General features: G+C 45.0%; 1 protein-coding gene across 1 annotated transcript in view; it reads left to right on the forward strand.

Moving 5' to 3' along the window:
- Positions 1–16614, forward strand: part of PKP2 (plakophilin 2) — a 474852-nt gene that overhangs the window by 180197 nt on the left and 278041 nt on the right. The window contains exon 4 of the mRNA XM_086920178.1: positions 8797–8932. Coding sequence (XP_086776304.1) covers positions 8797–8932 — 136 coding nt within the window. The remainder of the gene's footprint in view (positions 1–8796; positions 8933–16614) is intronic.

The following is a 16614-nucleotide window of genomic DNA, read 5'->3' on the forward strand; positions in this document are numbered from 1 at the left end:
AATTCTATTTAAAGGCACATTTATAAAGGGCCAAGATACAAAGGGCACTGACGTTTTCCAGATCCTGTGTGACTAAATCTGTATGTCAAGAGGATGCATGTTTTTCAGAGTGTACACATCTTGGAAGAATGTAGATTGTTCACTTTCGGATACAGTATTTTCCAAATTTAACAAGTTATTCAGTAAGCATCTTCGTATCACTCACCGTCATTTCCACAGTGACTGGTTGGTAGTTCTGATGTAAGTTGGGAGAGGTGAAGTCTTGAAGCTGTGTTTGGCAATAACTGTGATAGTCTACTGTGTCTTTAGAAACAGCTGGGTAGCAGAAGTGAAGAGGGCCAAAAATGAAGTATGCAATATTACCACATATTTTCCGTGCAACCTAAATGAGCACCATTGAGTTAGGTAATAATATATGTTCAAACAAAAGCTACCATTTCCTGAATATGCCCTGCCTTAAAGATTTAAGATTTCAGGAGGTGGAAAGATTAATGAATGTATTCCTACTTTAACCATAGCCAGCTGCCATTTTTTTTCCTATTTGGTAACAAAGTCCTGCCTGCCATAAATGCAAAGCATAGCTAAATGTGCTCGATAATTGTGTTGTTCAAATATGAGTTGTGCTTTTATGGTGTCTTTCTAAGAACCCGAATAAAGATTATAAATTGAATTGAATTGAGTTTACCTTAAGTAAATGAAAAGACAAGAGGCATTTGGCAAAACAGGAACAAATTGGTTAAATTAAACACAGCGGCCGGGAGAGTATCAACAGAGGCGCTTTGAAGACAGTCTCGAAGTACGGAAGTTTTGGCTGCACAGATATACATTTTGTGGGTACAATAAAACAGTTCGATATTCTTTGAAAAGCATTATTGTCATAAACAACAAGTGTAACCATTTGATAAGGGGGACAAAGATGGCTCTCAGGAGAGGTATTTTGGGCCAGTGTGTGCATGTCCATATGTCCAGTGTGGTGAGTGCATGATCACCTGTGCGGTGTACATATTGTGTTCCGATTGGCAGAGTGTTCCTAACTACATGTGGCATCTAACTTTGTGGTATTTTGAAAATGAGCGCCTTTGGCCAAACGGGTTTTATTGGGGACAATTTCCTTGGTCCTGTTTGTTGTGTAACTACCCATCTGTGGCATTAATCAGGGGTTTCCCTGAGGGCGCGTTTGTCTTTAGGCTAAGTATAACCTCACCTCTGACCTACCAAACGGTAGGATGGATTGGGGCGCATGGTCTGTCTGACCACGTATCTCTGATTGGAACTTGATGGGGAGGTCTTCTCGGAGGACTCCGACAGCAGTGATACAAGTTCATAAGTACGTGCATGTGTAACATGGTGGTCATTGATATCATATTCACTGATATTCTCATAATTATATGTATAGTTGTTACATTGTACATCAACATTGCATTTACTAAGACTGACATCATTGTGCATGCATAAGTTACTAGGTACACCAAAATTTAATTTACAGGTATTAACATCATTGTGTTTCCATAGATTATAGCATACATCAATATTGCATTTATTGGTACTGCCGCTGTTATGTGGGCATATATCAGGATGTACATTGCTATTGTATTTATCGATCTAAACATTTGCATGAAAGCACTAAGCTGTGCTTGAAGCATGAAGATCACACCTTGTGAGACCATTTGTTTTGTTGTGTTCTGCCACGTAGTAGACTTGTATTTATAATATAATTGATAAAATAACCCCTGCTGTACATTAGAAGGATATTGCAAGTCACAGAGGATACTTACCATCACCTTTCCAAAACAAACACTTTAAACTTTGTTGCATAGCTCTTTGATATTAAAGAGGGAGCATGCTTGCAAACATAAGGAATACAAATAAAACCTTTAGTGCAAAATTAAACACATCAAAAACATGTGTGATATGTGTTGCAAACAGCTACTACAAACAGTTCAATATAAGGCAGTTAAAAAAAAAAGCTGCAGTAGCTCTGAATGCGTGGAAACATACAGAAAGATTGTAGCTTGGCTTTATCTTTTCTCTATCTAAGGAGTGTAAAAAATAAACATTCTCTATGCTTGTCATTGTAAGCTATTGAAATAGAGAAGAAGAAAGAAAAGCAACCTTCAGTTTGTTGCTTTAAACATCTGCTCCAGTTATGCTCCGTGACCTGACCTGCCTTTCACCTCGGCTGCTGGCTCTGGCACTAGGCATTGTGATGTCAGAATTTGACTGTAATAATCTTATAATAGTAGAGTACTGATGTCTTTTCTTTATAATCGGCGACTTGGTGCGTCACAAGTCACTGGTTATAAAGAAATGAGTTCCTGCCGTTTATACAGGGATTACAGAATCACTGGTATCATAATACAGTTTTTCAGCAGCCTGGTGGTATATGTTCCTGTATTCATACTCAAGAAAGAAGCTCTGCTATCACTAGTGTTCAGGGGCGTAACACAGGCCCCCGCAGCCCCCGCGTTGCAGAGGGGCCTCCGTGCTCCAGCGGGCCCTCTCACTCAGTGGAGCAAGCAAGCCTCTTTATAAAGTAAATGGTGCACGGCCTCCTCATGAATTAAATGGTGCGCGCCAGAGTTTTTCCTCAGAAAAGGTGATTGATTCCTGCTGCGGCACTGCTGACGTCACATCCCGCTGCCGGTTGTGGGAGGCTGGCTAGAGGTATTTGTGGCGAATCATGGCACTAGCTGCAGAGCTGTCTGCTTGCACCATCCCGCCGCATCATGCTCAGCTATCAGAAGAGCTGCAATTAAAATCACTGTTAAAGGCAGGGGAAACCCAATAAACCCTTGTAGGCTTGGGCACAGAGTAGTTAAGGTCAAGGGGTGCCACAAGGGACTTATTTCAAACAGATTTCAAATCATTAATGAGTTGTACATACGTAACATACTCTTATGGATACATAAGAGTATGTTACGTATGTACAACTCATTAATGATTTGAAATCTGTTTGAAATAAGTCCCTTGTAGCACCCCTTGCAATTAAAATCAAGCAGCCACCCCCCTCCAAACCCCACTCGTGCCACGGAAAAGTAATTTGCTGAGAGACCGTCCTCGCCACAGAGAGGCAAACCAGGCCAGTAATCTTTCTTCATTCCTCAATCCCCTGAACAAGTTGGTTCCACCGCCCGATTTATTCCATGTCTGTTCCAGTGCCAAAGACAATGGTCTGTCTCCTGAGATATTACCTTAGGCTTCACGACAATGAGGTAACATGTGTACGTTTATTTCAGTGTAATAGAGTTGGTTTACACTTATCTCACCCAAAAAGTCAAGTGCTAATGGGCTGCAGCTTGTGCGCACCGTAAACACGGGCATCCGCAATGTCCTTAAAAAGTTACTAGTAGAGAAACACTTAAGAAAAGAGTCATCAGCGCGGTCCACTGCAGGTCTCAGGCTTGTTCCCCTCGCTCACTGCTGACTATATAGTGTTAAGAGGCGTGCTTTCCTGAATGGAGTTAGAATAAAATGCGATCCGGACCGTGGACATTTAAAGACATTTTATTTCAGAAATACTTAAAGCGGGCACGGGATTACCTGTATTTATTGGCAGTCAGGTGCTTTTGGAACAGATTGAAAGTACTGAGGCTGCTGGCGTCAGATATATGGAAATACAGCTGCATATTAATATCAAGTAACTGTGTGCCTAGGATTAATTATAAAGCGCTCTGACACCCCAAAGGTTCTTGTTCGCGCTATAGAAAATGGCAAAGTAAAATCAACGTGTACTTGCAGACTGAACCTCACAATGCTAAACTTAAGCACCACGAGGCCAGCTTCATTGGATAGCCAGAGGCCTGCTGAGCAGCAAAATACCTAAACTGGAGCTAACAATCCGAGACCGAGGTCTTGTGCACAGCAGAGTCAGAGCCATGGAGCTGGATGACAAATCTCAGGCCTGCTGCACCGTTTAAGGCCAGGGCGCACTGTGTGCAGTCTGAAGCTTGCTGCACACAGACATCTAGCCACATGTAGGCAGAGTCTGAGAGATGCGGCCTGAGGCATGATCTCTAAGGTCTGCTGCATCCAGTTATATCGTGCACACAGACACAAGCCTCATGCACACATACATCATAGCACACAATTTACTGTGCACACAGACGCAAGCCTCCTGCATGCACAGAGCAACGTGCCGTGCTACACTGTGCACACAAACGCAAGCCTCTTGCACCCATACGGCATAGCGCACAGTTCACTGTGCACACAGACGCAAGCCTCCTGCATGCACATAGCACTGTGCACAGCAAGAGTGTGCACACAGACCCAAGCCTCCTGCACCCATACAGCATAGCGCACAGCTACCCTGTGCACACAGACGCTAGCCTACTGCATCCATACAGAATAGTGCACAGCTACACTGGGCACACAGGTGCAAGCCTCCTGCTTGCACATAGCATCGTGCACAGCTACACTGTGCACACAAATGCAAGCCACCTGCATTCAAACAGCATCACACAGCAGCATAGTCTGTGGTGCCCACTGCTACACAGAGAATGAACCTGCAATCTATTATACATAGAAAGTAAGGACTGCAACCAAAAGGGGCAGTGCAATACATGCTGGACAGTTTAAGGCCTTCTGCACACGGGCCAAGACCTGATGCATACAGTGCTCCGAGTCATACAGAGATCAAGGGCACACCAAACTCAGCAGTCACTAGTCTGTCTGCAAAGTTGTGCCACTCATTTAATTTACTTTTATTAGGAGCACGTGAGTTCTGATATTTGTTTCCCTTGCCTTCATTGCTTGATTCAGCTTGTGAGAAAGTGTCCCTCATAGGTGTTGAATGTCACTCATAATTACACTGATATTATGAAAATGTCTCACATGGCAATCTGAAACCTTGGCAGCTATATAGATATCTCCGTGTCTGCGCGTCTTCAGGGTGGGGCTGGTGATCAATGCCATACAGTTAAGTGCATTGCGCAGCAAGGCAATTGAAAGTGCGCGTGACAAGTGAGGTGAGGCATCCCAGGACCCAGCCAGACTACTGAGAAAGGCCGTCACAGTGCGGTCCCCGTGGCTATAATTTAATTATTACTAGCCCCTGCCTGGCTAGCCTTGCCTTTGCCCTCTTCTGCTGCCCACTTGCGCCTGCAGGCCAGGCCTCAGGTGAGTCTGTCCGAGCTGAGACAGGAGTGGTTCGTGGTGGCGAGGAGTCTCAGTGGGTGGGAGGGGTGGGATGAAGCCATCCGCAGCTTCTTCCTCCCGAGCCCCTGCATGCCTATTCTTTCTACCCCTTTAAATCCCCTCTCCTTAAGTCCTTTATCCCTGTAGCCCCACTCGCTTTAAACATTTTTTCACCCCCTTAAGTCCTCCATTCCCTCGGTAGTCTCTGCAGCCTCACCCCACCTCATACAAGGATGGCTTTAGATGAGGGTGTAACGCACTGGCCCCACATACTTGGGAACTAGATACTTTGGTGGTGGATGAGGAGGAGGTGGGTAAAAGTCCAGAGCAAGGGCGTGTGCAGTGCGAGCCTTCCCTTGTACAGTACCTCAGTACAACGAAACTAGGACTTGGAGTTTTAGCCATCCAGGGACTGAACAACCCCGCCACTGCACCCGTGTCTCCCACAGGTACAGGGCGCTCCCACTGGGACAAACACATTTGGGTGATCACCCAGAGCTTCGGATATGGTCAGGGATCACATAGAGAAACAAAAGCTCCCACAAAATCCTAAAGGGTCTTCCAAACTCCCTGCCTTCAGATTAGTTGGATCAGCCCATAACCTGAACTCCCTGGTGGTTTCTCTCACCAGGTATCTAGGCCACTCCGTATGGGAGTCCCTGTGGGGTCCTTACCACTAGGGGGGCTACCCGCGAGGAGACTGGGGAATCCTCACATTGGCAGCCAGTGCAAGCATGTGTATCCCGATGAAAGAAGCTCTGCCTTCTGTGCCTTCTTAAGATGGCAGATCTAGGGAATTGGCTACCTGTTATGCCTACTTCTAGGATACCAGTGCAGGTGCTGCCGGGGCTTATTGCAACCACCCCGGAGAAGGGCACGTCGTTGACCCAGTGCTTTGCCCACTACCAGGTTTGGAGCAGTGATTAATTTGCAGAAAAATAAGTGCCAAGGCGGTCATCAGGAGGACACTGCACCTTGCACCACACATTGCCCCTGCCAACGCAGTCATTGATAGTGACAGGACAAGTACGAACATTCACACTCTTACACGTGTGACGGTTTGGACTGTTTCAGGCCCCAAAATGATAAGAATTTCTTGGATGGCAGGAAATATTCGATTTTAACGTATATTGAGTTAATATTTGACTGTTGTTGGCGTCATCTCTAAATTAGCATGACAGTATGGTTTTTCTGAGCTATGTGCTATATAAGCTCAACCCAGTGAGCGCTATTACATGTCTGCGTGTGGTGTACATATTTGAAAAGTGTTTTCAGCTTTATGCTCTATCTGAGGTGCACAGTCAACATACCTTTGTTAACTGGTTACCGAGCTTAGTTGTTTTCTGGTTCCAGTACCCCCTGGGCCCCCACTCTGCCTATTCCTTGCATTTGACATTTACATTTACTACTGTAGTGTGAGAGAATGCATTTCATGAAAATGAATATAAAGTAGGGTTGCCAAAATAAAAATGCCAGCTATGTGTTTAAAGAGCCTGGAAAGACCTTGTCTTGGCACTAAATAGGGTTATAAATAAAAAAGTATGTATTCATTTTTTAATGTGACGTTTCTGTCTTTGTTCCCTTTAATTATCAGTCATGGATCTCATCATTCAGGCAGCCCTAGAACACAATTAAAGTGCATTTTATTTATATTTGCTGTTCGAAGTATGCAAAGATAAGTGCTGAAAATACGGCTTTAGGTGACTGCTTATTTTTGTCGGTGGGGCAAAGTGGTGGGCCGGGCCGCTGGAGGGGCCCACCTCATTGTGCTTTGCAGGGCGGCCTCCTCAAGTTTCGTTACGCCACTGCTAGTGTTTCTGAGCTTCTTGGAGGCACTTATGTGTTCTTTTTTAGCATAAAGTGCAAGAAATACCTACAGTATTTTTAAAGATGGAGATTGGCAGCAACATTTGTATCAGTGTACTTTAGCACCACAGGCTTGATTCAGGTTTTTGCTTCTTCCCCTTCTTCATGCATTCTGCTCTATCACTGCTGTGGTGGTGGTGGTGTTGGTGTTAAGTATGGTGGAAGTTGTGGTGCTGTAGGCCAATTCCTATAGGGCCTTTTATATAAAAGTAGCCCTGGCAGGAAGGTGCACTATATTAAAATCTCAGGCCAGGCCAAATCTCTTTATATTTACCAAAGGGACAAAGATTAGTAGGACCCACTCTTTGTCAACAGCACTTTTCCCTAGGACATTGGCATTCTTTTGCAGCCTTTCATATCACAAATATGTTTGTATTTCATATTATTTACAGCTTTAACTTAAACGTTAGGGTGTTTATAAATCAGAAAAGAGCTGATTCGCAATAGTATGATTATTGAAGAGTAAAAAACCCACATCTCCCTTGAATGTACTCGTACTACGGAATTCTCAGGAGTAATAGCTTAGTTTAATTTGTATGCTTATGCATTTTTTGTTGCTCACAATTTTGTGAATCCTCCAGCACCTGCACATGGAAATATAGCTAAAATAGACTTTAGTGCCTGTGCCTGGTATATGCCGCCTGTGCCTGGTATATGCCTAACCTCATACCTAGCCTGAGACTGATTTTTCCATCACCATAAATTTACCATTTTATGGGGATTTTAAAGGTGGGTGTTTTTTTGTTTGTTTACCTCCAAAGGAAGCAAATATTTTTTACATGTAATGGAACCCTTTTCTCACGCACGTTGATGAAATATGAAGTTGTCCCTGTGTTTTACACCTATTATGCCACTTATTCCAGATCTTTATGGCAAAGGACTGCATTTCCAGGTTGTGAATGCCGACATGGTTACTTATCCATCATTTCCTCAATGACTGTCTCCTTAGCCCTACCACAGTAACACCCATATTCCCACTCTACGCATTGTCTAGCTATGCTCTCAGGAACTAGAACTCCAACGTGGCTTTCCCAAATGACATAGAATTCCCGCAGTAATCCGAAGAGCCACCTCTTCAATAACACCTAATATAACCCATGCATACACATACATCGTTATAGATTGCAGACCGAAATTACATTTTCTAGAATAAAAGCGCAACATATCCTGTTCTGTGAATCTGGATACACAACTTAAGCCTGCAAAATCAACTTTTTGCACACGTAAATTTACCTTATGTGTGCAAAACTACGTTTAGGATTGAGACCCTGCAACACTAAGTACGTCATACATTGTGGAAGCCACCTATTTTGAATTTAAAAGTAACATATCTAAGAGGGTTGGAACCTTGCAACCAACCACTCATTTATTTATTTATTTATAAAGTTTTCCTTTGGGTCCACCTGCTAGCTACTCTTCAAGTACATAAATACCAGGAGTTCCGTTGTATGGATTTATAAACTGTGCATCTAATGCATCAAAGAGCCAGCATTTTATTTGAATGTTTATTAATGCATTTGCATATTCACGTTTCCAGCAGCATGTAGCCAGTGTTTTGGTATGCATAGATCCATGCCATAGTTTGCATCATAAACTGATCACACACTTGTTTTGCACGTCATTGAATCCTAGGCTCATTAAATGTGGAGGATATCTTTTTTAAACCTTGTAGGAATGATCTGCCAACCCCTTCACCCAGGATGTTCTACCAATGGTTACCTGCATTACCAATTATAAATATTTCCCTGGAATTTAACAAAGGAAAATAACATGTCTTTTTTACCTTGGGTGCTTTAGGAGTTCGGAAGTGGACATGACTCTGGAGCGGGCAGTTGGCTTGTTGGACAATGAATCTGCTTCATCTTATTGGATCACCACTGCGGCCAACTACATACAGCACGAGAGTTTCCAAAAAGCAGAGTCCAGAAGAAAGGTGGGTGAGAAACTTTTTGAAGAAAGAAAAGATAACCTTGTTTAGCCTTTGTTATGCTTTAGGACTCTTCTTTGAGTGCATCATGTGAATTGTTTCAGTGCTTTTTACATAGCTGCCAAAGTTTCAGATTGCCATGTGTGACATGGTCATCATTTCAGAGTAATTATGAGTGACATTTTAACGACTATGAGTGACACTTTCTCTCGAGCAAAATCAAGCTATGAAGATGAGGGAAACATAAATATGAGACATTATACTCATTTAAGGAACGATAAACTCTAGATTAACTGTTAAATAACTTCCATTTATCAAAATCATGTCTAAACCATATACTTTTAAATCAAGGCTCTGCACACGAGCCCAGGAGCTGTGTTTTTTCGGTTGTGTGTTGTTATGAGGCTTGTGCTTCCAGCCTTTTCCAAACACAGAATACCAGCCTTTGTGGTGGGTCTCTCCTTCCCGGTAAATTCAGGAGAGCGTAGGATCTGGGCCTCTCTCTGACGTCACGTGAGTGACCTGTCCCAACAGGGAACCGATGTCCGAGATGCCCCAGCGTATGTCAGCTGCGCGGTGCCAGACACAGTAACCTTAACATACGTGGGCCAAGGCTGCAGATTGGAGTAACCAAATATACATGATACTCCACAGCAGTGTTCAACAAAAATAAAGCACAGACGCCTGGAATCCATAGCCCTTTGCTGTGTGGGTAAAACTTTTGGGAAAATGTGTTTGTCGTCTTAATACCAGGTTTCTTTGATGTTGATGCTCCCAGACTTTGTAGAATGCCGTTTGCTGATCTGTCGATGTAAAGTATGTTTCCCTATACGTTTTAAAAATTTCCTGAGTTGCAAAAACTATTATCTTAAAGGTCAGAATATGTTTTTATACAGGCGCTGTGCGTCCATTGGGGCGTAGCCCCCCCGCCCCCGCCCAGCCGCAGCGCTGGCGTCTTTGAACTTAAGTAAACTGAATCAGTTTACTTAAGTTCAAAGACGCCGGCCCGAAGGAGAACAAACTGACAATCATGTTAGTCAGCATGACGTCGGACCGCCCACCGGTCCGGCGTCATGTTGTCTGACATGATGGTCAAATCAGGAGAAACAGGCAGCAGCACAAGTGCGCATGAGTAGGGACAGAGGGCACCCTGCCCACTCATGCCACTACTGTCTGCTCTACTGGCGCATGCCCATTAGGAGAGCGAGGGTTGAGCAAATGCTCAAACATCGGTCTACTAATGGGCAGGCAGGCAAGTAGTAACCATGCCCTTAGCCAATCCTGGGGCCAGGATGGGCTGAGAGTGGTTGCCACCCACCAGTGCCGCGGTTGGAATCGTGGAGGCCCCATCGTTGGTTCGGGGTTCTTGCAGCAGGACAGCATGACCGGCCAGGAGCAGAGGCGGTGCGGCACTCAGGTAGGTTTTCATTTTTGTTTATTGTTTTATTCCCCCTCCCTCCCTCGAGCATGCAGACCGCCGCTGTGTAGAACAAAATAAAAACACTACCCTTAATGTACAACGGCCGCTTGGTGGCCTGTTCTTTCAGGCAGAGAAGGTTACATTGAGTTAGAAAAAACAAGTTATGTTACAACTCTCGCTATATAAATCGCCAATCCAAGTTATTTGGATTGTTGATTTATATAGCAAGAATTGTAAGATCACTTGTTTATTCTGCTTACTCCTCGTCATTATCGTGATTTCGGGTTGTTTATGGATGAACTTTCCTCTCTTGGAGCATTAACAAAATTCTTCGCTTAGTCACCAGAAAAGAAAAAAAAGCGCTGCGACGTGGAGCTTTAAGAAGGGAGGAAGTTGGTGAATACGGCAGGGCTTGAACGCTTATCTTTAGGCAGCACAGAAATGGGCTCCTGCGGTGAGGCGAGGGTGTGAGGCAGGTTTCAGTGACCGGGAAGGGTATTCCGCCTGCATGGTGTGTGCTGAGTGCAGACATGCAGTGTGCCTGTGTTCTGTAAATCTTTAAGGTGACCTGGCAGCCTCTCCTAAGTTGTCATGCAGGCACAAAGATGTAGTTATTCCTCACTTCCTTGTTTACTTTATGCCCCCAGGCAGTCGGCATAGTGGGCAGGCACTCCTAAGTGGGTTACACGACAGCACTGCACCACAGCAAAACAGTTCTTTAATGTGATGTCACTTTTTAGGTCGAGCGTCCGCGAAAGACCTATTGTTTTCACTTTCCTGGGAATCTGAGACGGCGTTCGGCCAAGCGCCTCTGCTGTCTCAGATTTGTCCGTGTGAGTGCGCTTTCGTATCTGGCTGCTGGCAGCTTGCTGGAGACAGCTTGAGTGCTTTCAGTTTCGGAGTGCATGTCTGCTGAAAATTTAAGGCATGTTTAAAAGACACAGCACACATACACGCAGGCACACACACAGGCACAACACACGCAGGCACATACAAGTGCAACCCCCCCACCCCCCCCCCCCCCCCCCACCCCCACCACGCAGGGCTTACATACATACACACACAAACGCGCACACACACACACTCCCAACCCCACTCACCGGGCATACGCAGGGCTTCCATCACTGGGGGGGGGGGGGGCACCGTCAATGTGCCCCGACGCCCCCCGCCCCCCTCACCGGGTCTGTTATACTCCTCTCGTCCTGTTCCTCCGTGTCCAGACTCCGCAGCCCGCTCCGTTGTTTCTCCGCCCCTTCCGGACAGTTCTTGCGTGTCATACGTCTCCTTTCTCCTGGCTGGAAATCCTATTTGCGTGTCAGGCCTCATTTTCACCACGCATTTACAGCAATCACCTCAAAAAAGTGGTTTGTAAATGCTATTGTATTCTTAACTTGTTTGGTAAGCTTTTGACAAGTGGTCCCCTGAATTTGTTCACGTGCAATCACTGTTTCCAAATGTGCACATGTGTAATGCGGTTTTCAAATCGCAGAGGCATTTTGATAGCAAACACCAAATCGGGACAAAGGCAATATCTGTAGGCTTTTCAACTTGACTGCACATTACTGTCAAGCAGGAGGGAACTGGCAAAGATCACTCAATACATTCAATGAACAAAGGTAAATAATGTAGTAGCGCAAGGATGGATTAATGAATAGATGACCAAGTTGAATGAACAAAATTCCTCCTAAAATGCAGCTTTTTCGTATGAAATTTCCTCTCGGGGTGAACCCAGGTATTTTTGATATTTCTACTGAAAAAGTGGCACTGCATTACAGTTATATGTCTAGGGTTATCCGAAGTCCTTTCATCATGAACGGAGATGGGTCTTTGATCCATGCTCTTTAGCCATTGATTGTTATAGGTGAGCCCCTTTCAGCCATTGCTTGCTCGAAGTGCATATCACATCAGCTCACACGAGTACTATAACGGTTTGCATTTACATTTGCAGTGGTGACTGGCAAAAAAATGAGTTACTGGCAAAAAATGAGTTACTCTCTGGAAACGTGCACCAGGAAAGACTGCACTGCCACTCACGCCTGCACCACTGCTCAACATTGATATACGTCTCCCTTTTGATAGCACCTTAAACTTCAACAGCTCAGGATGGGTGCTGCACAAAATCCTCAGTTATACATGAGCTACATATAGAAAGCAGATGACACCCGAATGATCACTTGGTTCGCTCCTAGCATCGTCGTCGACAACAGGGAGTGGGGAGGTGGGCGGAGTGTGTGGGGGGCGTGGGGATACTAACATAAATGTTTCTAAGTTTATCTGGCTCAAAGATATAAACAAATGTACTAAATGAAACGCTCCCACGTTACGGCAACTTTCATGAAATGTGAAACATCTTTGTTCTTTGGTTACGTGATGTTTGTTGCACGAGTGCCGAATATTCTGTTGGCTCGGCTCGTGCTTTTAGAGCCCAGACTGAAATTTGGCTTGGCTCTCTCTGCTAATTAGCTGGCTCGCCCACCTGTATTGCTAGGCCTCTGGTCTGGATCAATCTGATTCTGGACTCTTACTTTCAGTCCTTTTCCTTTAAATGAGTGACCCTTTCTTTCTGCTGTTTTTGTACTCCACACCTTGCGTCCTGTTTTCGGTTTTATATATCGGGGAGTCAGCCCGAAGGCATTGGACCGCTTTACATGTGCAACAGATTACACCCCCTCACACCCCCTCACCCTCACCCCTCCTCACCCCCCTCACCCACCCTCACCCTCCCTCAGCCCCCTCACACCCTCACCCTCACAAACCCTCACCCACACCCACCCTCACACACCCTCCCCCTCACTCCCCCTCACCTTCACTCCCCCTCACCCTCATTCCCCCTCACCCCCTCTCACCATCACACACCTTCACCCTCACACACCCCCTCACCCTCACACACCCTCACCCTCATGCCCCCTCACCCCCACACACCCTCACAACCCCACACCCTCACCCCCCAACACCCTCACATCCCCTCACCCTCACACACCCCCATACCCCATTACCCTCACACCCTCACACCCCTTTACCCCCTCACCCTCACACCCCCCTCACCATCACACCCTCACCCTCAGACCCCCTCACGCTCACACCCCCTCACCCTCACACACCCTCACTTACCTTCACACCCTCACCCTCACAGCCTTCTCACCTTCACACACCCTCACTCACCCTCACACACTTTCACCCTCACAACCTTCTCACCTTCACACACCCTCACTCACCCTCACACACCCTCACCCCCTCACCCTCACACACCCACACCCACCCTCACACACCCTCACCCTCACACACCCTCACCCCCTCACACCCACTCACACTCACACACTCACCCTCACACCCCCTCACCCTCACACACACCCTCACCCTCACACACCCCCACCCCCACCCTCACACACCCTCACCCACCATCACACCCCCTCATCGTCACACCCCCTCATCCTCGCAGCCTCACACACCCTCACCAGCATAGCATAGCGTAACAAAGCAAAGCATAGCATAGCATAACAAAAAAAGCATAGGATAGCAAAACATAGCACAGCATAACAAACAAAGCATAGGATAGCAAAACAAAACATAGCATAACAAAACAAAGCATAGCAAAACACAACAAAGCATAGCATAGCAAAACACAACAAAGCATAGCATAACAAAACACAACAATACATAGCATAGCATAACAAAACATAGCATAACAAAACATAGCAGAACAAAACATAGCATAACATAACAAAACATAACATAACATAACAAAACATAGCTTAACATAACAAAACATAGCATAACATAACAAAACATAGCATAACATAACAAAGTATAGCATAACAAAACATAGCTTAACCCCTTCCATGCGGCCGCGATTCTGCGCCTGTGCGGCAGAATTGCGAGTGGGCGGGTTTATGACGGCCCCCAGCTGTCATCAGCACACGAGCACCGTAGTGCAGGATGGCTGGGGGCCGTCATCAGCATGGAAGGGGATAACAAAACAGCAAAACACAGTAAAACATAGTGTAGCATAACAAAACAAAACATAGCATACATAACAAAACATAGCATAGCAAAACATACATAACAAAACACAACAAAACATAGCATAGCATAACAAAACACAACATAGCATAGCATAACAAAACAAAGCTGAGCATAGCATACCATAACAAAACATAGCATAACACAGCATAGCATAGCATAACAAAACATAGCATAACAAAACCTAGCATAGCAAAACATAGCATAGCATAACAAAACAAAGCTTAGCATGGCATACCATAACAAAACATAGCATAACAAAGCATAGCATAGCATAACAAAACCTACCATAACAAAACATAGCATAGCAAAACACAACAAAACATAGCATAGCATAACAAAACACAACAAAACATAGCTTAACAAAACAAAGCATAGGGTAGCAAAACTAAACATAGCATAACAAAACAAAGCATAGGATAGCAAAACAAAACATAGCATAACACAACACAACAACACATAGCATAACAGGATAGCATAACAAAACATAGCGAAACACAACAAAACTTAGCATAGCTTAACAAAACACAACAAAACATAGAATAGCAAAACATAGCATAGCATACCAAACACAACACAACAAAACATAGCATGGCATAGCATAACAAAACATAGCATAGCAAAACAAAGCATAGCATTATAAAACACAACAAAACAGCATATCATAACATAGCATAGCATAGCAAAGCATAGCATAGCAAAACATAGTATAGCATAAGAAAACATAGCATAACAAAACATAGCATAGCATAACAAACAAAAGAAATAGGATAGCAAAAGAAAACATAGCATACAGCATCACTCAGCCCAACCACAGCATCACTCAGGGGCACCCACCACAACATCACTATGCTATACCACAGCATCACTGAACACCACAGCATCACTCGTTCGCCATCACAACATCACTCAACGCCACCACAGCATGAATCTGTGCAACCATTCAACAACAACTGGTTCTAATATGTTCTCTCAATGTTTCAAGCTGTATTACAAATGTAACAACAAGATGTTAATATTCCACTTATGTTCTTGGATTTTCGTCACAATAAAATACACTGACATAATCTTCACTAAAGTTATTTACAAAACTTTAAGCTATTGCCATTATAAATTACAATAACATTTATTTAAGTATTAATTATTTAAAAAAATTAAAATCCATTGCTATTTGTAATATCAATACATGTAAGTCACGTAAATACAACACATATTGCATTACAAATGCTATAGGTGTCACATTTGCGAAAGTTATAACTATTGGCATTGTAAATGACAAAGCTCGCAGGGTAGGAAGTGGTGCGCTCAGCAGGTGGTTACAAGTTTACAGTTGCAGTCATTCGGGGACAGGGTGAAACAAAGCCCGTGGTAGGAGCTGCTGTATGTTGGTTCTGCAGACTGCCGCGCTCTGGTAGAAGTGCCGGGGCTCTCTTGCCGGGATTATTTGCACCACCAATGCCACAGCTATTAGCACGCCAGGGCCCGCTTCATAATTTTTGGGAGTTCGTGTCACCCCATGTGATGGTGTCAGCCGGTGCGGTCCGCACCCTCCTAGTGAATCCACTGCTGTCGAGTATATCTTCCCAACCCACGCTGTCAGGACTGACTCCACCTCCGTAAGTGCTCCCTTAACAGATATGAACTTACTTTTCCACTTTAGATGCTGGCAAAGTTATGACGTTTCCCTTCACGTGAGGGAAACTCTTGCAAACAGTTTTTTCTATTATATGACGCAGCTCACAAATCCGCTAGCGTGGAGCCGCGCCGGTCCTGGCTTCCTCAAAACTTCCAACTTGCCGGCCTCTGACACCTGACTGACATAAACTACTTCGGATCATCAGCTACTCACCCCCCCCCCCTACAATATTCTGCCTCCTTTAGAGTGTTAAACATAATGCAACCTGTAGCGAGATGAGCAATGCGGACGACGTGGCACGGCTTTAGGCTCCTGTGCACCCCGACACAGTGACCGACCGCCGGATCGGGGCACTCCTCCAGTCCCCGCTTCCTGAATCCCCAACCTCACACTAACATCCAGGACCTGAGGTCACACCTCCCCCACCCCTTGCACAGCCAAAGCCAGTAATCACCTCGCAACCACTGAGGGCAGGCCCGCCCGGATGTCTCAGTATTGGGAACAGCACTATGTTGGCTGGGTGACGTTAGATCTGTATGTAGTCAATGAGTGACTCAGCCCCCCTCCCCTGTGGGGCGGCGGGAATTCCAATGCTGCAGGCTATTTAAGATA

This window comes from Lissotriton vulgaris, chromosome 1_1, assembly GCF_964263255.1.
Source record: "Lissotriton vulgaris chromosome 1_1, aLisVul1.2, whole genome shotgun sequence".
NCBI lineage: Eukaryota > Metazoa > Chordata > Amphibia > Caudata > Salamandridae > Lissotriton > Lissotriton vulgaris.